Source organism: Sus scrofa, chromosome 3, assembly GCF_054392235.1.
Source record: "Sus scrofa isolate SSC_HxYL_T2T_F1_AM1 chromosome 3, Sscrofa_HxYL_maternal_Yorkshire_Landrace_v2.0, whole genome shotgun sequence".
In the NCBI taxonomy this organism is placed as follows: Eukaryota; Metazoa; Chordata; class Mammalia; order Artiodactyla; family Suidae; genus Sus; species Sus scrofa.
Genome location: NC_139385.1, coordinates 125,639,450 through 125,667,130, shown reverse-complemented (window position 1 = coordinate 125,667,130; position 27,681 = coordinate 125,639,450). Strand labels below are relative to the sequence as shown.

At 43.2% G+C, this 27,681-nt stretch overlaps 1 protein-coding gene across 50 annotated transcripts in view; it reads right to left on the bottom strand.

Moving 5' to 3' along the window:
- The window catches only part of DTNB (dystrobrevin beta), a 247,992-nt gene that overhangs the window by 33,825 nt on the left and 186,486 nt on the right, over positions 1-27,681 (bottom strand). For 28 of the 50 annotated variants that reach the window (XR_014842420.1, XR_014842423.1, XM_085019797.1 and 25 more), the window contains 4 exons: positions 25,101-25,188; positions 13,305-13,390; positions 12,118-12,231; positions 5,858-5,954 (listed from right to left, as the gene is read on the bottom strand). Coding sequence is in view for 44 of the 50 variants with exons in the window: in XM_085019797.1 (XP_084875923.1) it covers positions 5,858-5,954; positions 12,118-12,231; positions 13,305-13,390; positions 25,101-25,188 (385 nt within the window). In the remaining 6 variants the exon portion in view is untranslated. Of the gene's footprint in view, positions 1-57; positions 79-5,857; positions 5,955-12,117; positions 12,232-13,304; positions 13,391-25,100; positions 25,189-27,681 lie in introns of all 50 variants that reach the window. The other 22 variants (XR_014842418.1, XR_014842419.1, XR_014842422.1 and 19 more) reach the window with 1 other exon arrangement.

Here is a 27,681-nt window from a genome sequence, read left to right as displayed (position 1 = left end):
ACAGAAGAACATGCAAAAGGAGCACGAGTCAGGTGGAGGATTCTGAAGTTCACTTACTGCCTGCTTTTGCTCTTCCTCCTAGAGGTGTTGAAGACGAAAAAAAGGCAGAGGGAAAAAGGAGAGAAATTAATGCCCATCACCACAAACATTTGGAAAAAAGCGATAGAAAAAGGCAAACCAGGCCAGGCCCACAGGTCCAGAGAGCTAAGGGCCTGACCGTCAGAGCATCATCAGTTGGACAGAAAATGAACAGCCTCTGCCCCATCCAGTTCTTTAAACGCTAACCTCGAGAGTTAGAAGGAAAGAACCTTATAAACCATCTAGACCAACTTCCCCTTTTACACATGAAAAAGGCCGAGAGCTTGACTTGCCCAAGGTCACATCACTATTTAGGGTGAACTGAAAGAAGCAGCTCAACCATGACTCAAAAGTCCAATGACCATTCCACTTCATCATTCACAACCACCACGTGCGTCTAGGTACACTTCTCTACGCCAGTGGTTCTCAACGTGTGGAACACAGACCAGCAGCATCAGCTGGAAACTTGTCAGAGATGCAAACTTTGCCCCCTGCCCATGTCATCAAAACTCCTGGGGTGGCGGCAGGGCTGTTTCACGAGACTTTCAGCTGATGCTGAATCCTCCTGGTCTGAGAACCACTGCTCTTAAGAACTTCCTGGAAACTGGCAATTCCGGTGGACCCAGATTCTCTTGTGTAGTTCCTTCTCTTCCACTTTTGGAGCATTGGGGCTGCTTTGCGGTTCGTGTCAAGGACGCACATGGATCCCCACCCCCCAATAAACTGGACACTGCCTCAAGGCCCTAAGAGGCTTTTCAAAAAGAATTTTCCCCCTCAGTCAGTGTCTCATGGGTTGCACACAGGTTCATTCGGTATTCCTGATGCGTAAAGCACTGGAAACATGCAGGTAAGATAAGGAGTCTGGCTTTCAGAGCCTCACAGACACGGTGCTCAGAGCAGGCCCTTGCTAACTCTTGGCTCTCAGCATGCACCTTAGACATGGAGTACGAAGCACAGTGAAGATGAGATAAACACTTCTGAGTTCCTCTCTGCCAGTCCTATGCTTCTCAGCTACTCTTTTAACGGGTCTCTTGGCTTCCTTTTTCTGTGCCTCATCATGGGTAACGGTGGTCAGGAAGCCTCTGCTCTTTGCCCCAAATACACAAATCTCAAAGCTGCTGCAATGGTTCTATTTAAATTGGATCCATCTGTGCAGACTGTCTTTCCAGAACATGTGTGGAGGAAGTCTTGGGAATGGATGAGGGCTTCTCGGTCTGCAGATCCTGGGTGCATCGGCGAGAATGATTTCGGCAAAGGCAGGGGATTACTAAAGGGAGAGGGGAAGTAAGAACTTGGAGAAAGTAATTTTACTCCTGCAAGGGAGACACATGCACCAGGAATTAAGTGGGTACCAAGATGTCGCTTGAGGGGCCTCCAACTCAGCACCTGCAGATGTTCTTCATTATAAAGGCCACTGCTAGATGCCTGACCAAACCTAAAAGCACAGGCACCCAGGCAAAGAGGGCCCTACACTTTAGCTGAGTTACCTTGAGAAAGTTAGCATCTTGTGGTTTTTACATCAGGCATACATGGCTCCAGTTCGAGGGATCCGAATTTTACAGTTGGGAGGTAATCTCCCTGCCTAGCCAGGTTTCCCAGTGGGGCAGAACGCTTTTCTTCCATTCACTAGGCCAGGCAAACAGCCACAGAAGAGTTATCAAACAATTAAAATGTTTCTATTGCTGGCATTACATGTTGAAATGGAAATTGAGATGGGGTGAGGGTGGGGGGGCAGGGCAATCCTGACAAGCTGGAACTGCATTTGAGATCAGAAGACTAGAATGTCATTTCTTTTTTTATTTCATTTTATTTTATTTTATTTTATTTTATTTTATTTTATTTTTTGTCTTTTTGCTATTTCTTGGGCCGCTCCCGCGGCATATGGAGGTTCCCAGGCTAGGGGTCGAATCGGAGCTGTAGCCACCGGCCTACGCCAGACCCACAGCAACGAGGGATCCGAGCCGCGTCTGCGACCTACACCACAGCTCACAGCAACGCCGGACCCTTAACCCACTGAGCAAGGGCAGGGACCGAACCCGCAACCTCATGGTTCCTAGTCGGTAGAATGTCATTTCTTAGGACAGTTTTCTAAGACACCTCTGTATTTTCACTGTTCTCTCCAGGTCTGGCGTTGGAGACGACATTGCTCTGTTTGAGTGGAAGAGGGAAATTGAGAAAGGGACGTTTCATGTTTGCACACGTGGTGACTCTGCTGTACACAGTTTAGCCAATGACATAAAATCGTTATACGGTGCGACAGACACATATCAGGTTAGGATGGGAGCGTGGACAGGGCGGCGCTTTCAGGACTTGGAGGCCCCTTGTGTGCACTGGGATTGCAAGACGGTGGACTCTGACAAAACTCTTACTTAGGATGGTGCTGTGTAAGCCAAACTCACAAAAGTCAACCCTATAAAGCCTTGAAAGCTCTGTCAACACAGCAAATGGGACAGACATAAGGTCTTAGAACGCTGTTGTTATCAACTAGTTAGTTGGGGTCGGTAAACAGTGACTGATGGCAACCCAACTTGATTTAAAGGGGGTAATAATACCTTAATCATAACGTACAAATCTAGGGCTGTTCAAGTCACCTAAAAACACGAGAGACTCATCCACTTGGGGGGTATCTGGTTGGGTGGCCAAAGTAATGCCATGGTCGCCATAGTTACCTATAGTAAAAAATATACATTCAAAATCTCATTTGTGAATGAGGTTAAAATTCCAAACTACAGAATTCATCTGGTAAACGCATTTCAAAAGCAATACTGGAAAAAGGGAAAATGAGGCAGAAAAATATTAGAACATGATTTAGAAACTAAAATACCAACACATAACTACTTCTAGATTAAACAGGAAGTTGAAGGCAGAGGCTATCTATACACTCATTAATCAGGGGTAGAAATGTAAAGATACATTCTGAAACATGGGTATCTGACTGGCAGACTACGTTCTACCATTAGGAAAAATAGCAATAAGAAGCTTCCTGATATTCCTTGGTGACAGGGATTGAGTCTTAGTCACCATTAGACACCACATATCTGAACATGACTCTGAGGAATGCAATACTTTTTTTTTGTTAAATAAACGTATGATTAATTTTTAACCCTACCTTGTCCCCTCAAAAAGGTTTTAGATTTTTTGTTGAATAAATAATCAATGGTGATACTTCACATATATGCTTCTCTAACTTATCAATTTTCAAATAAATAGACAAAGTAAATAATATTTCACGGCAGCAATGAAATGAAAGTACTCCCTGTGAAATGGAAATTTTAAGTCATGAGTATCCCAGACCACGTGGCTCAACTGTCCATTTGACTAACTGCTTACAGCTGTTTTATGAGAGAATTAAATGCTAGTGAACTGAACGTCAATGAACGCAGAGCTCTCCTTTGAAATTAAAATTAGGATTCTAAGGGGTACTTTTATTATGGGTGGTGAAGATATTTTAAATAGGAGGAAAACACCTTTGAGATTTTAATAGAAGTCAGCAATTCCTAGGTATGACCTTTTAGGAATGCATATAATATACAAACTAAGATTACGTGGTAATCATTTTAGGAAGCTGGACATTAATAAAGGTCTGAGGCTTTCAACTGTGAATTCTTAATCAATGCATAAGAGGACAACATTCCCGGTTTCCGTCTGCAAGTTCTTCTGACCTTTCTGAATGACCTCAGACTGTCAGGTGGGCAAATGAAAAGGCATTTAAGGACTTGGTAGGGGATCCTACAAAACAGAGCAGTGGGGACCTGCTTATTTTACTGAAATTATAATTGTAAGACAACGGCTGGAAGTACAAAGAAACTCAGGGTTTGGGAACAGAGTGCCAGGCATCAGTTCATTCTGCTGGCCCTTGAATGCAAGTATCAGAAGTACAAGACAAGGTCACAGCATTGCACGTGGGGCTCCGAGCCAGGAACTCTAAGGAACGCTGAGGGCAACCAGCTGACGGGAAAGCTGACGTGACACTTAGGGGAAATGCATTCTGACTTCCCTTCAGTTTGCATAAACCTTTTTGCCTTTTACAAAAATCACCCCGGGTACCTTCCCAACTACGTCTGGGTAATACTTGAGAGCATCTTGCTGAAAGGGAAGTGAATCCCCCATGACCTTCTGTCCTACAGGTGGACTAGCCCAAAGGCAGGGCTTTCAAAGCCCCGCATGGCTCCAGATGTTACACAGGCCACATGTGTTTAAGTACATCTCTGCTATCTTGAGTGGGTGAGTAGGTTGCTTAGCGGGCTACTTGACAGCTATTAGAGGGATTTGGGCCAGGTTTTCTTTAAGCAAGACCCATTTAGATATGACATATTTCTTAGGAGAAAACCTGCTAAGAGGGTTAATAATATAGAAACATGCCCATACAAAACAACCCGAATACCTAGGACCAAAGCTAGAAAAAACTCAGCTCAAGACTAAAGTACGGGATTGTCTACTGGAAGCCAAAAGTCACTTTAAAACACACACACTCCATCTACCCACTAGCTTCATTACTAAAGGACTGGTTTAGAAGGAGAAAGGTGAAGAAAAGTCTTCAAGGTGATACCTTCCTGCTCTAGAGCCTTGTCACTTTGGGCCTAGGTGATTTCCTTAGCCTCCTATCACTCATTATCCTTTAGCTTCTCCTCGTCCTAAATGATTGGGTGTTTTTTGTTTTTGTTTTTAAGGTGGCACTCTCGGCATATGGAGGTTCCCAGGCTAGGGGTCGAATTGGAGCTGTAGCCACCAGCCTATGCCACAGCCACAGCAACCCCAGATCCGAACCATGTCTGTGACCTACACCATAGCTCATGGCAACACTGGATCCTGAACCCACTGAGTGGGGCCAGGGATCTAACCCGTGTCCTTGTGGATACTAATTGGGTTCATTACCACTGAACCACAGCAAGAACTCCAAAACGATTGTTTTCAAAACCTTTAAGGAAGCCACTTTGTCACAGGATTAAATCCACCTGCTCAGTTGGCTTTTGGGGTACCCCACACCTTGTGATTTCTACACTGGCCTCCAACTCTGTGTCACACCACGAACTACAGTGGTTTCACAGTATAGACACAGGACTCAGGACTCGACAGCGTGAACGTATGTGCCCTGGCACTGCTGCTACAGAGCTGGGCGAATAGTTCTGTTCAGTGCCAATCAAATTCTTCAAGTGAGGACACTGAAATGCCAAGCGTGCCTTTCTCTGCTCTAGGATGTAGGGGCTCTAATAGATTTTTCAATAAAAATAGAAAGGGACACCTGAATTATTCCAGATTGATTCAAGTCCCAACATATTAAACCTTGTATTCCTCCTCATAGATAAATTTATTGATTAGAATTGGTTCGATTAGGTTGGTTTGTCTCTGTAATACTTATTAAAATAGGACATAATATTTGTTAAGTATTGAGGTAGAATATTTGAAAACTTATCTTAAAAGGAACTTCACATACTTGAGAAATATTCATTATACATATATAGCTAATATCCTATTTATAAACATTCTCATTTATTCATAAAAGCAACTATTCAAGCCCGTTACTCTAGCTGCAGTTACTAATTTTTTGTAATGAGGCTTTACACTAATTAGACATCTAAATTAGATGACTTTTGTCCTGAATTAGGCTAACTTTATGGAGGTTTACCAGAAAACTGAGTCTCAGCAGCAATATTTAACCCTTTAGCCCCATCCTGTTCTGACGTCACAGAGGAGGCAGGAGCTGAACTGGGGGTGAACATGGATGGACGAGAAGAGCTGAGAGGGAGGAGGAGGAGACCTGGGCGGCGCTGGCTCTTACCTTCAGTAGCTTCATCAGCCCTTCCAGCTGGACCATCAGCTCCCGCCTGCTCTCCTGCAGCGCCGACATCCTCTGCTCCAGCTCATCCTTCCGCTGCCTGCCAGAAAGGAAAGGCTCATCAATGATGGAGGAACAGTAGGCCACAAAAAGACACTGTAAATTAGAAATATGAAAAATTGGGAGTTCCCATTATGGCTCAGTGGAAACAAACTCGACTAGTATCCATGAGGATGCGGGTTTGATTCCTGGCCTCAATCAGTGGGTTAAGGATCTGGTATTGCTGTGGCTGTGGTGTGGGTCGGCAGCTGCAGCTCCGATTCAACCCCTGGCCTGGGAACTTCCATATGCCTTGGGTGTGGCCCTCAAAAGAAAAAAAAATTAAAAATTGTATGTAACGTGTCTATTTAATATTAAAAAAAGAGAAGTAAATGAAGATAAAGGGGTCTTCCGAGTTGAAGGCCAGTGAAATGGGTTTTAGACCTGATTTTGCTACTTACCAGTGTAGAAGATGCTGAGCAAGTCCCTTAAGCTCTCACGCTGGGTAGATAACATGGCGATACAGATATAGAGAACAGACTTGTGGTACCAAGGTATGAGGAGGTGGGAGTGGTATGAGACTGGGAGTTTGGAGTTAGGAGATACAAATTATTACATTTAAAAAAAATTTTTTTTATTTCTTGCTTTTCAGGGCCACACCGTTGCATATGGAAGTTCCCAGGCTAGGGGTCAAATCGGAGCTGCAACTGCTGGCCTACACCACAGTCACAGCAGCACGGGATCCAAGCCACATTTGTGACCTACACACAGCTCATGGCAATGCTAGATCCTTAACCAAGTGAGCAAAGCCAGGGATCAAACCCACATCCTCATGGATACTAGTTGGGCCTGTTCCCATTTAGCCACAAAGGGAACTCTTTTTTTTTTTTTTTTTTTTTGTCTTTTCTAGGGCCGCTCCCGTGGCATATGGAAGTTCCCAGGCTAGGGGTCTAATCGGAGCTGTAGCCGCCGGCCTACGCCAGAGCCACAGCAACTGAGGATCTGAGCCGCGTCTGAACCCTACACCACAGCTCACGGCAACGCCGGATCGTTAACCCACTGAGCAAGGCCAGGGATTGAACCCGCAACCTCATGGTTCCTAGTTGGATTCGTTAACCACTGAGCCACGACGGGAACTCTGGGAACTCTCACTATTACATTTAGAATGGATAAACAATAAGGTCCTACTATGTAGTAGAGGGAACTATACCCAACCTCCTGGGATAGACCATGATGGAAAAGAACACAAAAGAAGAATGTATATATGTATAAGAGTCCCTTTGCTGTACAGCAGAAATAGGCACATCATTGTAAACCAACTATACTTTAATAAAATAAAAAGAAAAAAAAAAACACTCCAAAGTGGTGATAATATCTGTTTAGCCCAGTTTTCTTTACTGCTGTGAGAACAGTATGCAACAACGCTTTGGGAAGGATACATGGCCACGCAGAGAAAAAGCACTGTTAAAATTATTAACAAATTCCTCAGCAAAGTCAAATACCTCATTTATACAGAGAAAATTGGTCCACATTTGTATTAATAGCGGAGGAAATGTATGAAAACTGCTCAGGGAAAACAGGGTTCAGGAGTCAGTGCTTCCAGATCCACACATCAGGTTCAAAAAGTGTGACAGATATCAGGACGACTCTGTGTCTCAGAGAACTCAGTTTCCTTGAGGGCAGATCTCATGTCATCGAATCTAGCTCAATCTGTCCGAAAGCAAACCTAAGACTTGCCTTCCCAAATGGGGCTCTTTCTCAAATTCCCTTTCTCTCTCACTTTCCCTTCTAGTTGTCATGGCTGAACAGCTCAGTCCTCTTTGATACTTGCCCTGTTCATTTCCTATATTCAATCAGTCACCCAATTCAAACGATTTGTGGAAATTCACACGTTTACCTCTTCATTCCGGCTTCTCTGACTTGATCCAAATGATCCTCGCCTCACACATGCAACGGTCTCCTAGCTTGATGAATCCTGATTTCATCTGCTATGGTCAGGCAAAAGCAGTGGGATGGAAATCAAGAGATGGAGGCCTACCATTTTACTCAATATGCTGCCTTGGACAAGTTACTCCACCTGTCTGAGCCTCAACTTTCTCATCTCTGAAATGGGACTAGTAACAAATAACAGCACTACTTTGAAGATCAAGTAAGGTTCTTCATAGAATGCTCCTAGAGCAGCTCAACGGAAAGCTGGGTCCATTTCATCATTCCATGTAATAATCTCAATAGCAGACTTGCCAGCATCACTGACTCTTGGCCTGCATGGTGTAGACCTCTGCCGTCCAGTACGTTAGCCACTAGTCACAGGTCACTGCTGAGCACTAGTCCAAATGTAGATGCGCTGTAACATACATACTGTAGTTTAAAAACTTAGTGGAAGGGAGTTCTCTGGCGGCCTAGTAGGTTAAGGATCTGGCATTGCCATTGCTGTGGCTCAGGTTGCTGCTATGGTGCAGGTTGAATCCTTGGCCCGGGAACTTCTGCATGCAATAGGCACAGCCAAAAAAAAAAAAAAAAAACACAAACCAAAAAACTTAGTGTGAATAAAAAAGTAAAATGTCTCGATAATTGTTTAATGTTGATTAAATGTTGAAATGATTTTATTATTTATTTTTGACCATGCCTGTGGCATGATAATATTTTAGAACTTTTCCCTAAGAAGAACGCATCATTTTATTATGACTCACAGCTATTCCCCACTTTCCTCCAAATGTTATTCATTCCTCAGTGTCCATCCCAAATGTCACTCTTTCCAGGAAGCTATTCCCGATTCCCTCAGCAGGTATCAGATCCTGCTTAATTAAACACCATAGCAACTGATGCGTCTCTATGGCGCTTAATTTATTTTACCTTGCATTGCAGTCATTCACACCATGATGCAAAATCCTTGAGGTCAGGGGATGAACCTCACCCATCTTTGCATATATTGAATGATTAAGAGACTATCTCACATCTACTGTGGACTCAATTAACATCTAGTGAACTTAACAAAATGATTATTTGAAGCCCTCCAAGAATCTCCAATGGCCTGTCACTTAAGGCTCTCAGAATCTGGTCTCAAGTATCTAACTAATTTTATCTCTCATCCTTGGCACTCTGAAGATTAATTCACTGGATGACTGAAAACAAATTCTTAGCTCCAAGACTCCTTCCTCTCTCTGAAATGTGTCACACTTATTGGAGAATCTTGCTGAATCCCCAACTCTGCTTCTAAACTCAAATGTTTTGTTCCATACTCCATTCAAACCAGACCTCTCTTTCATGATTTAGCCCAAATCCTACCACCTCCAAGGGTCTAATTACTTCTAGACTGTGGGTATGTGTGTGTATGTGTGTGTGCATGTGTGTGCGTGTGTGTGTTTATCTCTCCCTACTCAAATTTCTTTTAATATCCACACTACTAATTAGCAATGTACGATATTATTTAACTGACTAGCAAATTATTTTATGTTTTGTTTCCAAAACTAGATGGTACACTTTTAAGATAGAATAATTGTCTTCCAGTCTTCATACTCTCTAAAGTTCCAGCAGAGGTATAAACGCAATGAGGAGGAGTTGATTTATTCAATTTTCTAGATAGTCTTTCTTCTCTGAACTCCTGAGACTTGAGGCAGGACTCTTTCTCTGTGTTGTGCATGATCAAATAATTTAATACATGGCAAAAATGAATGCAGTGCAGCTACATGCAGCAACCTGGAAGCATCCTGAAGAGTAATATTAAGGGGGAAAGTGTCCCAGAAGACTGCATCTAATACCATTTCTATAAAGCCCCAAAACACAACCAAAAGAAAACTAGACACTTTATTATGTAGGTATACACACATATTTGACAATACTGTTTAAAAAGCAAGGGAATGATAAACCAAATTCTAGATAGAGGTTGGCTCTGGGGGGAAGTGGGGTTGGAGGGGGGCACTTCTACAGATGACAGGATTTTAGCAATAGATGAATTCTCAGGTAGGATGTGGGTTCCTGGGTATTCATTTTAACATTATGCTTCATATCTTACATGTTTGCCATACATATTATTATTATTGTAACAAATACACCATTTAAAAACAGTAAAGGGGCAGTTCCCGTCGTGGCTCAGTGGTTAACGAATCCGACTAGGAATCATGAGGTTGTGGGTTCGATCCCTGGCCGTGCTCAGTGGGTTAAGGATCTAGCGTTGCTGTGAGCTGTGGTGTAGGTCGAAGATGAGGCTCGGATCTGGCTTTGCTATGGCTCTGGTGTAGGCCAGCAGTTACAGCTCTGATTAGACCCCTAGCCCGGTAACCTCCATGTGCTGTGGGTGCGGCCCTAAAAAGACCAAAAAACAAACAAACAAACAAAAAAAACCCCAAAACACAACCAACCAAACAAACAAACAGTAAAGGGAGAAAAGACAATCTTAGTGACCAGGATGCCTAACCACTAACCCTACGGACAAGTTCTCTATCTTGTTTTATTTCACTAGATGGGAAGTGGCAGTTCCTGGATTCATGTCTATTGATCAAAACCAGAAGGAGGTCAGAACCCATACACAAATCTTGCCCTTTACATGTCTGTGATAAACAAAAGTTCCTAATATTAATATCGATGAATTTATCAGCTTCTTTCATGACCGGTAATTCTGAAAAATGATTTTTGATTCCGAAATCCTAAAGAAATTCTATGTTTTCTTCTAGGAGTTTTTATGGTTCTGTCTCCATGTTTAATCCATCTGGTAGTGTTTTTGGTATATAGTGTGAGGAAGAAAGTGAATATGTTTGTCCTTATGCATGACCTGTTGATCGAGCACACTTATTAAACAGTCCCTTTTTTTTTTCAGTGATATAGAAGCTGCTTTTGAGATTAACTACTTTCTGATTTCTCAGGATTTAGCCCCTTCTTGGACTTGTATATTCCTGTTTCTAACTGCCTTATGTCATATCGCTGGATTCAGCCCTTTGCCTACTAAACCTACAATCCCTGTAGCATAAAGAAGCACTGTTAGCAATCCCAGGTCCAGCGACAGTTAAAACTCAAGGATGAGTTTTTTGCTTTTCTAGATACAAAATAATCACTCGGCCTGAGCTGCATCTTACGCTGACAGCTCCGAGTCTGCTCCACCTGAGTCAGCAGGTTTTGTCCTTCCGAGGGTGACACCAGGGTGCTGATACCCCAGAGATGGGACCGTGGACCCGGAGAAAGCAAAACCTTAGCCCAAGTAAATTTAGAAACTAAAATGAACTTTTAGGAGAATGAGACTCTCTGTATCTCTAATGATTTTCATCTGCCCAGTTTAAATTCTTTATGACACAGATCTAAACAAAAGGATAGTTACAGAAAAACAATAATCTCCATTCTCTACGAGAAGAACTCATGGTTGGGAAGCTAAATGACCTAAACCAAAGGAAGAACGAAGAACGGATGGATATTCAGCCGTGCAGAATCCCAGATGCACGCACACTAAAAATCAACGATGGGACATCAAACCCAAACAGAACCCACTGTTGGGAAATTAAGAGGCCTGCTGAGAATCAAGGGGCTCACTTTGTTTCCATAGTGTCCTCCCTTACAGAAGAGCATACACACCTCTTGCTAAGACTGACAGGAAATCAGACCCTCATAACTCTGCTCGGATCAGGCTCGTGTTCCGGCCTGCTGCAAGAGCTCCTCGTGCCCTCGAAACGGCACCCACCGAGTGGGAGCGGAGGCTGCTCTCAGCTCTCATCCAGCTCCCGCGTCCTTAGCCTCTGGATCCTTGAGACAGTTTATATTTACGGTGAAGTGGGAAGGTACCACAGCCACGAGGCAGCGGGGTCCTCCTTGATTTCACATCTCAGAGGACGTGTGCAGGATGCACCCTTTCCCTGTGAAGGGAGAAGACACTCGAAGGACGCGGAGAACATTATTCTGGCCCAGAGTCTCTAAAGTCAGTCTAACTTGCAAGATAAGAAGATTGAGTGCAGCACAATGGTCTTTTAAAAGCAAGCATGGACGTATAAACACTGCCTGGCCTGCCGTGGAGCTGGAGGCTGCTGTTTATCTGGTGCTGGAACGAAGGCAGGAGCTCCCAGAGTGATTAATAAAGGAACCCAAGCATCGGAAGCAGGAACAGAGCGAGTGGGATGCTTCAGCTGTTTGTTCTAACGTGATCAGCTGTACTGATAAACAGACCACTAGGTCGGTTTCCAAGGGACCAATTCCTACCACAGCAGATAAGAATCTGGGCACAGGGGTGCAGTAGCCCTACTCACCTCAGCAGCCGCAGCTCTGCCAGCAGCGTGGGGTTCTGCTGGGCCTTCTCGGGGGTGGGCTGGGAGGCCTGCTCGTGCTCCAGACGAAGACGCTGAATCTCCTGCAGGATCTCTCTAGAGAGGACGGATGGGAAAGAGGTGGCTGTGTGGCGCTTCCCATCTCCCCCCTCCCCCGCCCCCCCCCCGCTGGAAGTTTTTGTTCTAGTAGAGCTGCCTCTGTCAATCTTGTTCTGACTGCTTCTGCATAACCAAGATGCGAAATGGACACCTTCTTAAAACTGCTGCACTGGATGCAATCCTTTGTGGGTGAGAAAATCATACAAATCCTCTTTTTTTTTTTTTGGTCTTTTTAGGACCGCACCTGCAGCATGTGGAGGTTCCCAGGGTAGGGGCTGAATCAGAGCTGTAGCTGCCGGCTTACACCACAGCCACAGCAATGCAGGATCCTTAACCCATGGAGCAAGGTCAGGGATCAAACCTGCGTCCTCATGGATGCCAGGCAGATAGATTCCTTTCTGCTGAGCCATGACGGGAACTCCACAAATCCTCTTAAAAACTTAAAAAAATCTCCACAGAAGAAAAATGACAACTAGAATACTCTGTTCCTCTCCAGGGGAATGGAAAAAAAAAAAAAAAACAACCCTCACAATATTCTAAGGCAGGTCTTGTGCTTCCTCCTCCGTCTCCCTTCTGTTCCTGACCCCTCAGGGCCTTGCCCCAGCCCTCCCCCCCGGGGACCATGCCTGTTATATGTTACATCCAATCTCCTTATCCTGGCTTCTGCCTGTCCAGTGCATGACAGTGTGCTGACCGGTCTCCACGCCTGTAAAGAGCTTCTCAGTGAGAGACCAGACAGTGGCGGGCAGCATCATGAGCCAGGACAAGACGACAGGATGGAGCAAAGGCTCCTGGGAGTAGAGTGGAGAAGGGAACCTTGAGAGGGACCATACCCGTGGGTGGGGAAAGAATCCACCTGCGGGCACGGGAGCAGGGTGCGGTTGGCCAGAGGGAGCCGGACGCAGATACACTTCAGTGCCCAGGGCACGTACCAGACTTGAGCTGCCCTATTTTCACTGAGGTGGGCTCTTCCTTTGCGGTCAACCCCCATCCGGTCCGCAAGGAATGAGAATCAGATACTCACGTGATACCCTTGGGTCTCAGAAACTGGCTGACCTCTGCGTTCTTACCTGTTTTTATTTTCCAGCTCTGCAATAAGCTGCCTTTGTTGTTTGTTGGCATCAAAGTTAAAGCTCAAGTCAGTGGGAGGACGGGTCTAGAGTGAGGAAGAAGAAAGTTTTTTTTCTTTCTGATTCAAATATAACCAGAGCCCCAGATGGTCTGCTGATTTTTTAAAAACAGATTTTTGAGGTATAATTTACATACCATAAAATCCACCCATTTTAAGGGTACAATTCAATGAATCTTAGTAAATTTAAACAGTTGTGCAAACCAATCACCACAGTCCAGTTTTAGAACATTTTTGATCACCACAGAAATTCCCTCATGCCAGTTTGTAATCAACTACCACTCCCATCCCCAACCGCAGGCAACCACTGATCTGCTGTCTACAGTTTTGCCTTTTCTAGAAACTTCATATAAATGGATCATACAACACGCAGTCTTTAGTTCCTGGCTTCTACTTAGCATGATGTTTCTGGGGTTCATCCATGTTGTTTCATGAATCAGGAGTTTCTTCCTTTTACTAATTTATTTTTTATTGAAATATAGTTGCTTTACAATGTTGTGTGAAATCCTGCTGTACAGCAAAGTGATTCAGTTATGAATATATATATATATATATATATATATATATATATTCTTTTCCATTATGGTATGTTACAGAATATTGAATATAGTTCCCTGTGCTATGCTGTAGGACCTTGCTGTTTAACTAGTAGGAGTTTCTTCTCATTTACTGCTGAAGAGTATGCCACTGTTTCCAGCTTTTGGTTATTACAAATGAAGCTTCTCTGAACTCTCATTTACAAGTCTTCGCACTGATGTGTATTTTCATCTCTCTTGGATAAATACCTAAGAGTGGAATTTCTTTCCTTTTTATTTATTTATTTATTTAGGTCTTTTTAGGGCCGCACCTGTGGCATATGAAGGTTCTCAGGCTAGGGGGCTAGTTGGAGCTACAGCTGCCAGCCTGCACCAGAGCCACAGCAACGCCAGATCCGAGCCGCATCTGCGACCTACACAGGCAATGCCGGATCCTCAACCCACTGAGCAAGGCCAGGGATCGAACCCGAAACCTCATGGTTCCCAGTCGGATTCGTTTCTGCCACGCCACGCCACGATGGAAACTAAGAGTAGAATTTCTGAGTTATATGGTAACTTTGTATTTAACATTTGGGGAAAGTATCAAACTGTTTTCCAAAGTGGCTGAACCATGTTACAATCCCACCAACAACGAATGAGGGTTCCAATTTCTCCACATCCTTGCCAATAACTGCCACTGTCCTTTTGGTTTTCACCATTCTAGTAGTGTGAAGTACCTAATTGTGGGGTTTTATTACTTTTTTAAATTTAGATATAATTTACATGCCATAAATCTATCCTTTTAAAGTATACAATTCAGTGGTTTTAAACTATATTTATGAGGCTGCTTCATCACTATCTAATTCCAGGGCATTTTTAACACTTCAAAAAGAAACCCACCGTAACCCCCCATTTCCCCCTTCTCTACCTCCTGACAACTACTAACCTACCTCCTGTATCTATGGGTTTGCCTGTTCTGGACAGTTCAGACACATGGAATCAGGCACTATGCGATCAGGTCTTTTATGTACGGCTTCTTTCACTTAGTAAATGTTTTCAAGGTTCATTCATGTTGTGGCATGTGTGCCAGCACTCCACTCGCTTTTAGGGCTGAATGACAGTCCACCATATGGATATACCGTGTTTTGTTCATCCATCCAACAGGTGATGGACATCAGAGTTGCTCCCATTTGCGGGGGGGGGGCACTATTTTGAATAATGCTGCTAATGAGCATTTCTGGACACGTTTCTGTATCTAGACATGCTTGCATTTTTCTTGGAGATATATATATATATATATATATATATATATATTTTTTTTTTTTTTTTGTCTTTTGTCTTTTGTTGTTGTTGTTGTTGCCATTTCTTGGGCTGCTCCCTCGGCATATGGGGGTTCCCAGGCTAGGGGTCCAATCGGAGCTGTAGCCACCGGCCTACGCCAGAGCCACAGCAACGCAGGATCCGAGCCGCGTCTGCCACCTACACCACAGCTCACGGCAACGCCGGATCGTCAACCCACTGAGCAAGGGCAGGGACCGAACCCGCAACCTCATGGTTCCCAGTCGGATTCGTTAACCACTGCGCCACGACGGGAACTCCTTGGATATATTTATCTAAGAGTGGAATCGCTGGGTCATAGAGTAACTGCCTTTTGAGGATCTGCAAATCGGTGTTCCCATGAGGCTGTACTATTTTACATTCCCACTAGCTACATAAAGGGGGTCCATTTTCCCCCACATTCTTGCCAACAGTCGGTACTGCCCCTGTTTTTGATCACAGTGATCCTTGTGAGTAGGCAAATGGCATTTCATTGTGAATTTGACTTGTGTTTCCCCAATGACTAACACGTTGAGCATATTTTCATGTGCTTATTGGCTGTCTACACATCTTCTCTGGAAAAATGGAAAAATTATTGTGATTTTGATTTGCATATCCACTGATGTTTCTGACCCCTGTTCCCTCCTTTGAGAATATGGAAGCCAATCAACACAAGATAGGAAAATGGATGACTAGGTGGCATTTTCCCTTTTATTGATTAACCAGAATGGAAGCTGGTTAAGTGGAGCCTTAATGAAGGCTCTTGGCTGGTTAGGTTTCACTTCATGTATCTTTGGTTCTGTTCAAAACATGATTTATGATGAGGCAGAAACCTTGTTTCCTACCTAGAGCTTAACGATGCAATACATGATTCTTCTCACGTGGAATTTCCTAAATAAACAGGTGCAGATCGGCACAGCAAATCTGGATGGGAGACTTTTTACCAATTATGAAATATTTTTCTTTATTTTTTATTTTTTTATTTTTTGCTTTTTAGGGCCGCACCTGTGGCATATGGAGGTTCCCAGGCTAGGGGATCTAATTGGAGCTATCGCTGCCAGCCTACACCCCAGCCACAGCAACACCAGATCCAAGCCACACCTGCAACCTGCACCACAGCTCACGGCAACGCCGGATCCTTAACCCACTGAACGACACTGGGGATGGAACCCACAACCTCATCGTTCCTAGTCAGATCCATTTCTGCTGCGCCATGACGGGAACTCTTAAACATTTTTCTTTAAAAAAGATTTTTATTGCAATACAGTTGATTACAATGTTATGTTAGTCTCAGTTATACAGTATAATTCCCTGTGCTACACAGCAGGTCCCTGTAAGGTTATTTATATTTCTCTTTTTTAAAAGAAAAAGAAGTGATTTTTCTTTCTCCAGAGAAGAGAAGACCAGCAGCTAGTTGAGTAAATTTTCTATATTCTACTCAGAGTCTTGTGAAAGCCTGAGTTGAACCTCAGAGCTTGCCTGAGACCGAAACGGCTGTGAATACAGATTTACAATTCCTGAAAACTGGAGTTAAAACGAATGACTCCTTAGGAGAGTGGGACCAGGGAAAATTATGGACGAGGAAAGCAACTCTGAAAGGAATTTGCTTCTTATGATGATAAGCGAACAAAGGAAAACCCTGTAGTATTTCACTGGAAATTTCTAAAGCGTCTTTTTAGTTTGCGTGTCTGACGGCAATGCTGAAGCATCCTTCAAAGAGGAGGTTAATACAGGAATCAATAATTATTATCCATAGTGACTCCTAAGCAGGCTAGATTTTTTGCCACCAAGAAGCACTGTTATTCAAACACAAAGAAGCAGAGGTGGAAGAAGAGTCAAAGTCTTAGTCGGTGCTTCTACCTGGAGCAGCCTGCGTCCTAGCTCCTACACCCAGATGCAACAACAGGGGAGCCCCCCGTACGGAGAGCTGAATAGCAGCTTATTTCACCCAGACACACTTCAAACACAGTCATGTGTACCTTAAATAACAGAGGAATGGAGGATTTTATTTATTGATTATCTTAGATACCACAGTATCCCTCAAGAAAAAAAAAAAAAAAAAAGATATTCATTACTAACATGCCTCCAGGACACTGAAGACAGAGGGAATGATTAGTCTATAAAGACACTGAACACTTTTTATTTTTATTTTTTTTTAGGGCTGAACCCACAGCATAGGGGAGTTCTCAGGCTAGGGGGTAAATTGGAGCTGCAGCCACGGCAACGCCAGATCTGAGTCGCATCTGCGACCTACACAGCAGCTTACAGCAATACCGGAACCTTAGCCCACTGAGCAAAGCCAGGGATCGAACTCACATCCTCATGGATGCTAGTCGGATCCTTAATCTGCTGAGCCACAATGGGAACTCCAGACATAGAATACCTTTTCCAGAAGAGACCTAAAAGATGATTTCTTTCAAGAGGTGCTTCTTTCATTAGGCCAAGCAAATATTTCCTGAGTACTTACTATGTGCTAAAACACTGTTCCAGAAACTAGGGAGGCATTAGTGCATAGATACAGCCCCCATCCTGACGTAGCTTACATTACATTGGGAAAGAAAGATAAAAAAAGAAACAACAACAATATCAGTAGTGATAAATTTGATGAAGAAATATAGGGTAATGAAACAGAATAAACTTAGAAGACTTTTTTAATGAGGTGGTTATGAAAGATTCAGTGAACTGAGAAAACAAACCAGGTGAAGGTTTGGAGGTTGGACCTGCTGGGCAGAAAGATGGGCAAAGGCCCACAGGTACTCCAGGTTGGTGTGTTCTGGTCAGTACTGACGGAGGGAGGCGAGCTGTGGGCCAGGGGTGGGTGATAAATTGGGAAAACTCAGAGCATAAAGGACCTTTTAGTCATAGAAAGGGGTTTTCACATCATTATGAACGTGGTGTGAAGCCACTGCAGGATTCTGAACAGGGAAACAAGGAATCAATCACAAATAACATACGTACATACTCTGCCCTTGAGGAGGTGGAGCCCAGCTCCCCTTTCCTTAAGTGTGGTCCGTCCACAGTGACTTCCTTCCAAAGAGGAGAGTGTAGCAAAAGGACAAAAGAGTAACTTTGCGTCGGAGAAACCTGACAAGTGCTTCCTCAGCCAGGTGATCAAGGTCGGCAGACGGTGATAAGTGATGTGCGTGTGATGTGACCGGAGGCAAAGGGCACTCATTTCTTCCTCCCCCAAACCCATAACCCCAGTCTAATCATGAGGATGACAAATCCTAATTCCCAATGAAGGGACATTCCTCAAAACCGCAAGGTCCTCAAAAACAAAGTCAGTAATAACCTCTAATGGAAAATAATCTTAAAAACATACAATCACCTTGCCTTTCACCTGACACCAACACAAAATTATAAATTGACTTCCTTTCTCCCTCCCTCTCTCTCTTTCTTTCTTGTTTTTTAGGGCTGCACCTGCGGCATATGGAAGTTCTCAGGCTCGGGGTCGAATCAGAGCAACGGCTGCCGGCCTACACCACAGCGATAGCAATGTGGAATCCAGGCCGCATCTGTGACTTTTGCCGCAGCTTGTGGCAATGCTGGGTCCTTAATCCACTGAGCTGGGCCAGGGATTAAACCCGCATACTCATGAACACTATGTTGGGTTCTTAACCCACCGAGCCATGATGGGAACTCCTAAATCGACTATATTTCAATGAATTAAAAACAAACAAACAAACAAAAAACCCAAGGAAAGTCGAGAAACTGTCATGGACCAGAGGAGCCTCAGGAGACACAACAAGTAAATGTAATGTGGTATCTTGGCTGGAACCCCCAAACAGAAAAAAGATATTAGGTAAACACGAATGAAATCTGAATAAAGTATGGATTTTAGTTAATAATAATGTATTGGTATTGGCTCATTTATTGCAAGAAACACGCTAGACTAAGAAGATGCTAATAACACGGGAAACGGAACATGAGCTGTATGGAAACTCTCTGTACTAGCTTCATAATTCTTCTGCAGATCTAAAACATATAATGTAAAGTTTGTTAAACACAAACACTACTTGGGCTACTGAATGGAGGATTTCTCATAGTGCGGTAAGAATGGAAGTAGGTAGACCCGTTAGGAATCCTAGGGTTTGCTATTTACTTGCTGTGTAAACCTTGAAACACTTCATATTACTATGTACTTTTCTTTTCTTGTCTATAAAATGGGAGTATTTATGGAAAGAGATGGGAAGAGCATCCCTTCCTCTGTCACACTAGTATTCTCTCGGGTTTAGGTCATCCCACTGAGCCCCATCACCTTTAATGAGATGGAGACACATCTGAAAAACACAAGAAATAAGACTCCACCGAGCCCTGCTGTACAGCCCTGGGAACTGTAGCCAGTCACTTAGGATGGCATGTGATGGAGGATAATGTGAGAAAAAGAAAGTATATATATGTATGAGTGACTGGGTCACTATGCTATACGGTAGAAAACTAACAGAACACTGTAAACCAACTCTAATGGAAAAAAATAAAACTCATTTAAAAAATGTAAGTGAAGACCCCACTGAATAAAAGTGGGCAAATATTATAAACCAAGGAAAGCCAACACAGTTGGCAAACCGTAACCGGAACCATACATTTCTGGAACCTCTTAAAAAGAGACTGGAAGTTTCCCTTCGGTATGAACTTGGCAGGATGATTTCCACAGAGACGTGCTTGATATCAGCTAGACTTCCGCTGTATCCTAGGGGCAGTCTTCCCAACAGCTCAAGCTGCTTAGACTAACTAGAGGGCTATGGGTTATTAATATCTCTCTCCTCTCGCTCAAAAACCCAGGCATGTATTTTAGGGCACTGGTTCCCAAGCTAGCTGTAAATCACAAGATTGAAAAGGTTTTTTTCCCTTTTCTTTTTTAAATTAAAACCAATGGACCCTACTAAACCCAGAGGCTCTGACTCAGTAGGTCTGAGGCAAAGCCAAGATTCTATATATTCTTTACATGCTGCACACCAGATTATAATATGCAGCCAGGTTTGACAATGACTGTTTCACAGGCATTTTAAGTCACTAAATGTGTTCAAAACACCACATGAAAATACTGTTGATCTTTAATTCCAGGAAGCCAAAAGGCTATTTCTGAAATGGTGCATGGGTGGAACAGTTGACTGGATGGGCTGTGACGTCTAGGTCTGGGCTATGTGAGAAAATCTCACAAAGTGTGTAAATGTTAGGTAGTATCACAATGAACAATGGGTTCCCTTTCTTTACACCTTTTTCGGTGTTGTCCATAATGAGTTTTTAATTTTTTCATAAAGAAAAAAAAAACTTTAAAAATATACCAAAAAAAAATCCAATTGCATCTAATGCTAGTGATGTTTCTGATGAAATGTGACGATTTGCTATTATTACTATGATTCGTCACACACTGTAGTTTTGGTTTTTGTTTTTTAAAAAAGGAATTTGGCACTTCAGGAAAACAAACTAGCATCAAAGCACCTACAATTTCTTTATTTGAGGGTCAGCCTGAAGAGGTTTCACTGGCCCTGTCTGAACCCAGGGAAGGTGTGAGAATCTGAAGCTGCAGCATTCTATAGGGTATAATGCTGGCTGTTAAAATGATTTAATGGTCTTTGTGGAAGGTTTTTTTTTTTTTTTTTTTTTTTAAATCAATACAAAGCCTATCTAGCAGGCTATAAATACATTCTTTTGAGCACTACACCCACTTTATGCAAAGCACTTGTATCAGTAGGAGATTAGCAGATTACAAGTCTTCTGTTTAACAGAAATCTAGTCAAGAAGAATCCTTCCTGAGAGACCCAATATTTATAAGAAACTACACTTTGGAAAATAAACTGAAGATGAAAGGGATCATATCAGTATTTAGCCTTAAGACTCTTCTAACAATTATCATTTTCACATGAATTAGAGAACTGGCATCAGAAATTATCAGGTGTAAATAGATTTATCTTGTTTGCAGTGAAGGGGTACTAGGAGCTCCTTTTCAGGGTCGAATGGCTTTGGAGCTTTTATTTACAAAATTTAAAAAATACTCTGAAAAGTCAGTAAGACTATATAATGACAATAAGTACACCTAATTTAAAAAATTCAACCACGATGCTATCCTATCTCAAAAAGTTTAATTTCATTTATAAAATTTTAATTTCTAAAATAACTTGAATATCTATGACAGATTGAGAGCATGTTTAGGTTTAACTAATTAAACTAGCCTTTTTCTTAGACTCCCCCCCACCCTATTCTGTTCCATTTCACTAACCTTTAGAGTTGTAATGTTAGAATCAGATGTATGACTTAATATTAGTCTTTGGATCTAAACAAATCCAAAGGGATAGATTACTTTTTGAGAGAGAAACAAAGCAAAATTCTTTATTTCTCTATGATGAAGTAAACATCAATTAGTATACATTTCTAAAACCAATACACTATAGAATACTGTCCTGCAAGATCTGGCCTGCCTGTCCAGTCTAATTTCACTCCAGAACAACACTGGACCTAATGGTTTGTGATCTCCATAACCTCTCTGAGAAATCTTTGCCTGCTCTGAGGTCATGAAGATATTTTTCTACGTTTTCTTTTTCTTTTTTAGGGCTGCACCTGCGGCATTGAAAGTTCTCGGGCTAGAGGTCAAACTGGAGCTGCAGCTGTTGTCTGTCCTATGTCACAGCCACAACACCACCAGATTCGAGCTGCATCTGTGACCTACACCGCAGTTCAGGGCAACGCTGGATCCTTAACCCACTGAGTGAGGCCAGGGATCAAAGCTTTATCCTCCTGGATACTAGTTGGGTTCGCTACCAGTGAGCCACAGTGTGAACTCCTGTGCTTTCTTTTTTTTTTGTCTTTTTGCCTTTTCTAGGGCCGCTCCCACGGCATATGGAGGTTCCCAGGCTAGGGGTCTAATCGGGGCTGTAGCCACCGGCCTCCGCCAGAGCCATAGCAATGGGGGATCCGAGCCGCGTCTGCAACCTACACCACAGCTCACAGCAACACCGGATCGTTAACCCACTGAGCAAGGGCAGGGATCGAACCCGCAACCTCATGGTTCCTAGTCGGATTCGTTAACCACTGCGCCATGACGGGAACTCCCTGTGTTTTCTTTTAATAGTTTTAGGGTTTAGTGTTAATGCTTAGATTGGTCTCTATGTATGGTGTGAGGTGGGGGTAGAGGTTCTTTCTTTTCATATAGAGATAAAGAGTTGTTCCAGCAGCATTTGTTAAAAACATTTTCCTTTCCCAACTGAATTGCTTTTGTGTCTTGTTGAAAGTTGCTTGACTATATGTGTGTCTATGTTACGGATGATTTGCTTATCCTTTCACCAATACCACACCTTCTTGATTATTGTGACTTCAGAGTAGGTCTTGATGTCAAGTAGGGTTGAATCCTCCAACTCTGCCCTTTTCCAAGACTGTTTTGGTTTTCTAAATATATCTGAAAATTAGTTGGCCAATTTCTGCAAAAAAAATTTTTTTTGAAATTTTGATTGGTATTGAATTTAAAGAACAATTTGGGCTCAGTGGTTAGCGAATCCGACTAGGAACCATGAGGTTGCGGGTTCGGTCCCTGCCCTTGCTCAGTGGGTTAAGGATCCGGTGTTGCCATGAGCTGTGGTGTAGGCTGCAGACGCGGCTTGGATCCCGCGTTGCTGTGGCTGTGGTGTAGGCCAGCGGCTACAGCTCCGATTTGATCCCTAGCCTGGGAACCTCCATATGCCGAGGGTATAGCCCTAAAAAGACCAAAAAAAAAAAAAAGAGCAATTTGGGAAAATTTGCCATTTTATACCCCTTTTCTCCAGTACAATTGTGAATACAGGTGGTAGGAGGAGACATGGGGAAATATTCCAAAATTTAAACTCTAAGTGTCATATTAGCTTCAGGGTTTTTATAGGTGTCTTTATCAGGTTAAAGAAATTTCTTCTGTTCCTATAGTATTAAGAAGTTTTATTAAAAATGGGCATGGTATTTTGCCAAATTCTTTTCTGCATCTATTGAAATAGTATAGTTTTCGTAAGTAAATTGATAATATGGTGAATTACATTGGCTGACTTTCATGTGTTAAATAAATTTGCATTCCAAGGATAAATCTCATTTGATGATGGAGTGCTATCCTTTTCACATATTGCTGGATTCAATTTCCTCATTATTTTCTTTGGGATTTTCGCATCTGTGTTCATGGCAGAACGTCATCGACTTTCTTCTCCCGTAATGTCCCTGTACTGTTTTGGTGTTGGGATATAATGGTCTGATAAAATGACTTGGAAAGCATTCCTTCTTTCTCTATTTTCTGAAAGTTTGTGCCAGACTGTTATTACCCTTCCTTAAACACATGACAGTATTCACCAGTTAAGCCATCTGAGCTTAGAGTTTTTGAAGTTGATGAATTCAATTTAACAGATTTAGGACTATTTAGATTTTCTATTTGTTCTTATGTCAGTTTTGCTAATTTGCGTCTTTCAAGAAATCTATTTCATCTAGGTTATCAAATTTATTGGCAAAAAAAATTGTTCATGATATTCTCTAGGTCCATCCATATTGTTGCAAACAACATTTCATACACACACACACACATCTCACATCTTCTTAATCCAGTCTTCTGTTGGTGGGCACTTAGGTTGCTGCCATGTCTTGGCTATTATAAACAGTGCTGCTATGAACACTAGGGTGTATGTATCTTTTTGAATTAGTGTTTTCATATTTTTCTGGTTATATACCCAGGAGTGGAACCACTGGATCACATGATATTTCTTTTTTTTTTTTGTCTTTTTGCTATTCCTTGGGCCGCTCCCGCGGCATATGGAGGTTCCCAGGCTAGGGGTCGAATCAGAGCTGTAGCCACTGGCCTACACCAGAGCCACAGCAACGCGGGATCCAAGCCGGGTCTGCAACCTACACCACAGCTCACAGCAACGCCGGATCGTTAACTCATTGAGCAAGGGCAGGGACCGAACTCGCAGCCTTATGGTTCCTAGTCAGATTCGTTAACCACTGCGCCACGACAGGAACTCCTATTTTTAGTTTTTTAAGGAAGCTCTACACTGTTTTCCACAGTGAAATTTACATTCCCACCAACAGTGTATGAGGGTTCCCTTTTCTCCACATCCCCTTTCCTTTTTTCTTGATCAGGATTTCTGGGGGCTTATTAATTTTTTTTTTTTTTTTGTCTTTTTAGGGCTGTACCTGTGGCATATGGAAGTTCCCAGGCTAGGGGATGAATTGGAGTCATTGCCTCTGGCTTACACCACAGTCACAGCAACACCAGATCTGAGCCACATCCACGACCTACAATGCAACTTGCAGCAACCCTGGATTCTTAACTCACTGAGTTAGGCCAGGGATCAAATCCATATCTTCATGGATACTAGTTGGGTTCTTAACCCCCTGAGCCACAACGGGAACTCCCTAAGGTCTTATAAATTTTAGTGATCTTTTTAAATAACCCAATTCTGGTTCTTTGATTTTCTTTCATTGACTCATTTTCTTTTTTAACAAGAAAGAGGATACTGTAGGAGTTCCCCTTATGGCTCAGCGGTTAATGAATCTGACTAGCATCCATGAGGATGCAGGTTCCATCCCTGGCCTTACTCAGTGGGTTAAGGATCCGGCATTGCCATGAGCTGTGGTGTAGGTTGCAGATGTGGCTCGGATACCGTGTTGCTGTGGCTCTGATGTAAGCTGGCGGCTACAGCTCTGATTCGACTCCTAGCCTGGGAACCTCCATATGCCGAGGCTTCAGCCCTAAAAAGCAAAACAAAACAAAACAAAAAAAGAGAGAGAGAGAATACTGTAATATTAAAGGCCACTTTAATCCCTCCCCTAAACCCATTCCCCTCCTCCTGTCACTGGGGTATCCAGTCTTCCGAGTTTCATGTTTACCATCGCCCTACCATCTGTATGTTCAAGTAATGCAGATTTCTGCGACTCTATTAGAACCCCTATTTACTCACCACGTTTCCTGCCTCTGCAGCCAGCCGGGCAGCATAGCGAGCTATAAGCCGGTGTTCCTCGTCCAGCCGGCTAGGACTGTCCAGGACACTGCCAAGGAGATAAACATTCAACAGGTATCTATGAAACATTCCCTACCCTCGCTTCTTTCTCAGAAAGAACAGATGAGAGAAACGCCTGTGAAAAACAATGGTAACAGAAGCAACGGAGACCCGAGTCATAGATCCCAAGGTCTTCTGAGACAAAGGAGATTTGGAGAAAGGATGAGGCCACGCATATCACTTCTCTTCAGTGGCATATCCCCACTGCTCCCACCCCTTCAGAGGGGGCACTTCTTTTTGAAGGCAAGGGCTGAGAAAAGCCTGGGCATCTACAAATCTGAGAGGTCAATTTCTAATCAATTGTTTTTTTAAAAAAAACCTCACGACATTTACATAGAGGTCTTAGATGCAAAAAGACCAAGAAAAAGCAAGGCATTCTTGAACACAGAGGGCTGAGGAAGAGTACGTTTAACACTGGCTGAACGACCCCGAGGGACCCAGGGTCGGGCAGCCTCACAACACGGCAAGGCTGGAGGATTCCAGGGGGGTGAACATCCTCCTTCAAGGCCTCTTCCTCTTCTTTTCGCATGCTTGTTCTACAACCGTAGCCCCATCTTAGAGTGAATGAATCAAGTCTGCTACTCTTTTGTTTTGTTTTGTTTTTGCCTTTTAGGGCCGCACTTGCGGCATATGGAGGTTACCAGGCTCCAACTGGAGCTCCAATCGGAGCTCCAGCTGCCGGCCTACGCCAGAGCCACAGCAATACCAGATCCGAGCCGTGTCTGCAACCTACACCACAGCTCATGGCAACGCCAGATCCTCAACCCACTGAGGCCAGGGATCGAACCCGCAACCTCAGGATTCCTAGTCGGATTCGTTTCCACTGTGCCAAGATGGGAACTCCAAGTCCATTAGTCTTAATAAGAGTTCCAGCACTCCAAAAATTTAAAGGTGAGATATCAGTGCTGTAGCTGGATGAAAAAGGGTTCTTGGGCAGTAGGCTAGTTCTGTGTATTATGTGCTGCTCATTTGGAATTTTTCTGCTCATTATGACTGACTCCTGTAATTTAGCATCTTACTTATCTGTATCAGGGCACTCCTAGATTTATCGGGACCAGGGCTAGCTAATTCTTTGTTTAAGTCTGGCAGATGCTCGAAGGGAACACTAATGATGGTGCCTAACTGACTGGCGATGGCTGTTGTGGCTTGCTTCCACTCTGGCTCGGGTTCTCGGGGTTCCAAAATCCCCTGACTGGAATTTAACAATATGACAAAATACGAAATGCGAAAAAATATGAAAAAATGGAAGGACATGAATTCAACATTCATAAAATCTTGTTATAATAACCAAGGGGAATCCAGGAAGGATGGAGTTAAATCAATAGAGATTTATGGGACGTTTCATGTACAGTACCAACTGTATCTTTCTTGGATTTTTTTTTTCTTTTTACCTTCCTTTATTTCTATCTCTGTGGCTAGCTCTTTATGCTTAACTTGGTCTTTCCTCTAGGATGGGTTTTTTTAAAATATGCTGCCATTGTCACTGTCTTCTGTCAATGACACTTCTCAATGCTATGTAAGTTTAGGTGTCAGCCTCTAGCATGGGTAATCATTTTCTCCAAAGACGATCTTGTAATAAGAACCTGGTACCATCAGCCGGCTTTAATACTTCAGGGTCAAGGGCCCAAAGTCAGGGCTGAATTATGATATTTGTGCCTTAAAGATGTTTATCTAAAATAAGAGGGCTATTTTTATTTTAAAAATAACAACAAAATGAACATTTAACAATAGGAGTGGATACTATTATGGAGATGATGGCAGCCTAAGAAGTGGGACTTAGACTGGCTGACCTCTGCTTTTTGGCAAGGGACACAAGAGGTTCCTCTGTGCAAAAGAGCGCCTCCTCCTCCAGCACATTCCATCTCCTTAGGAGGGCTGATCCTGTTTGTCATTCAGACCCCAGGATGGACGACAGGGTTGCTTTAACTGGCTCTGCTTTCCAGCCAGAAACTAGAACTTTATGTTGATGGGATGTTTTAAGGTCAATGAAAACTATGAGGGAAATTAGAAAGGTTCCTTAGTCTTCTGCTTGAGCTGATTTTCACTGTCAGGAAATTTCTGACTTCTCTGAGGAGGTATGACGCCCAGTTCCTTAGACTGCAAATCAAGAAGAGATGCAGGGCTCACGCCATCCTCAGGTTCTTCCAGAGCTCCTGGCCGCCAGAGCTTGCTCAGGGAGCCTAATCCCTAAGCCTTGAAACTTGAGGACCTCAGCTAAACCTAGCACAAATCTTCCTGGGCAGAAATATCAGGCAGTAGTCTCCATCCAACACTCTGCTGCTATATTCACCAGGGGAACTTCTAATCATGTGGACAACTGCACCTACTGATAATAAATGAACTGTCCTGCCAGGGGTGAGACAGCCCTCTCCCTAGAGAGCAAAGGGCTGGGACAGAGTGCTCAGAAATTATCTGCTGGGTGAGGAGACACTCTGTGATACAATGCACAGTTAGCAGGCGTCCTTCCTACAGAAGAAGCCAA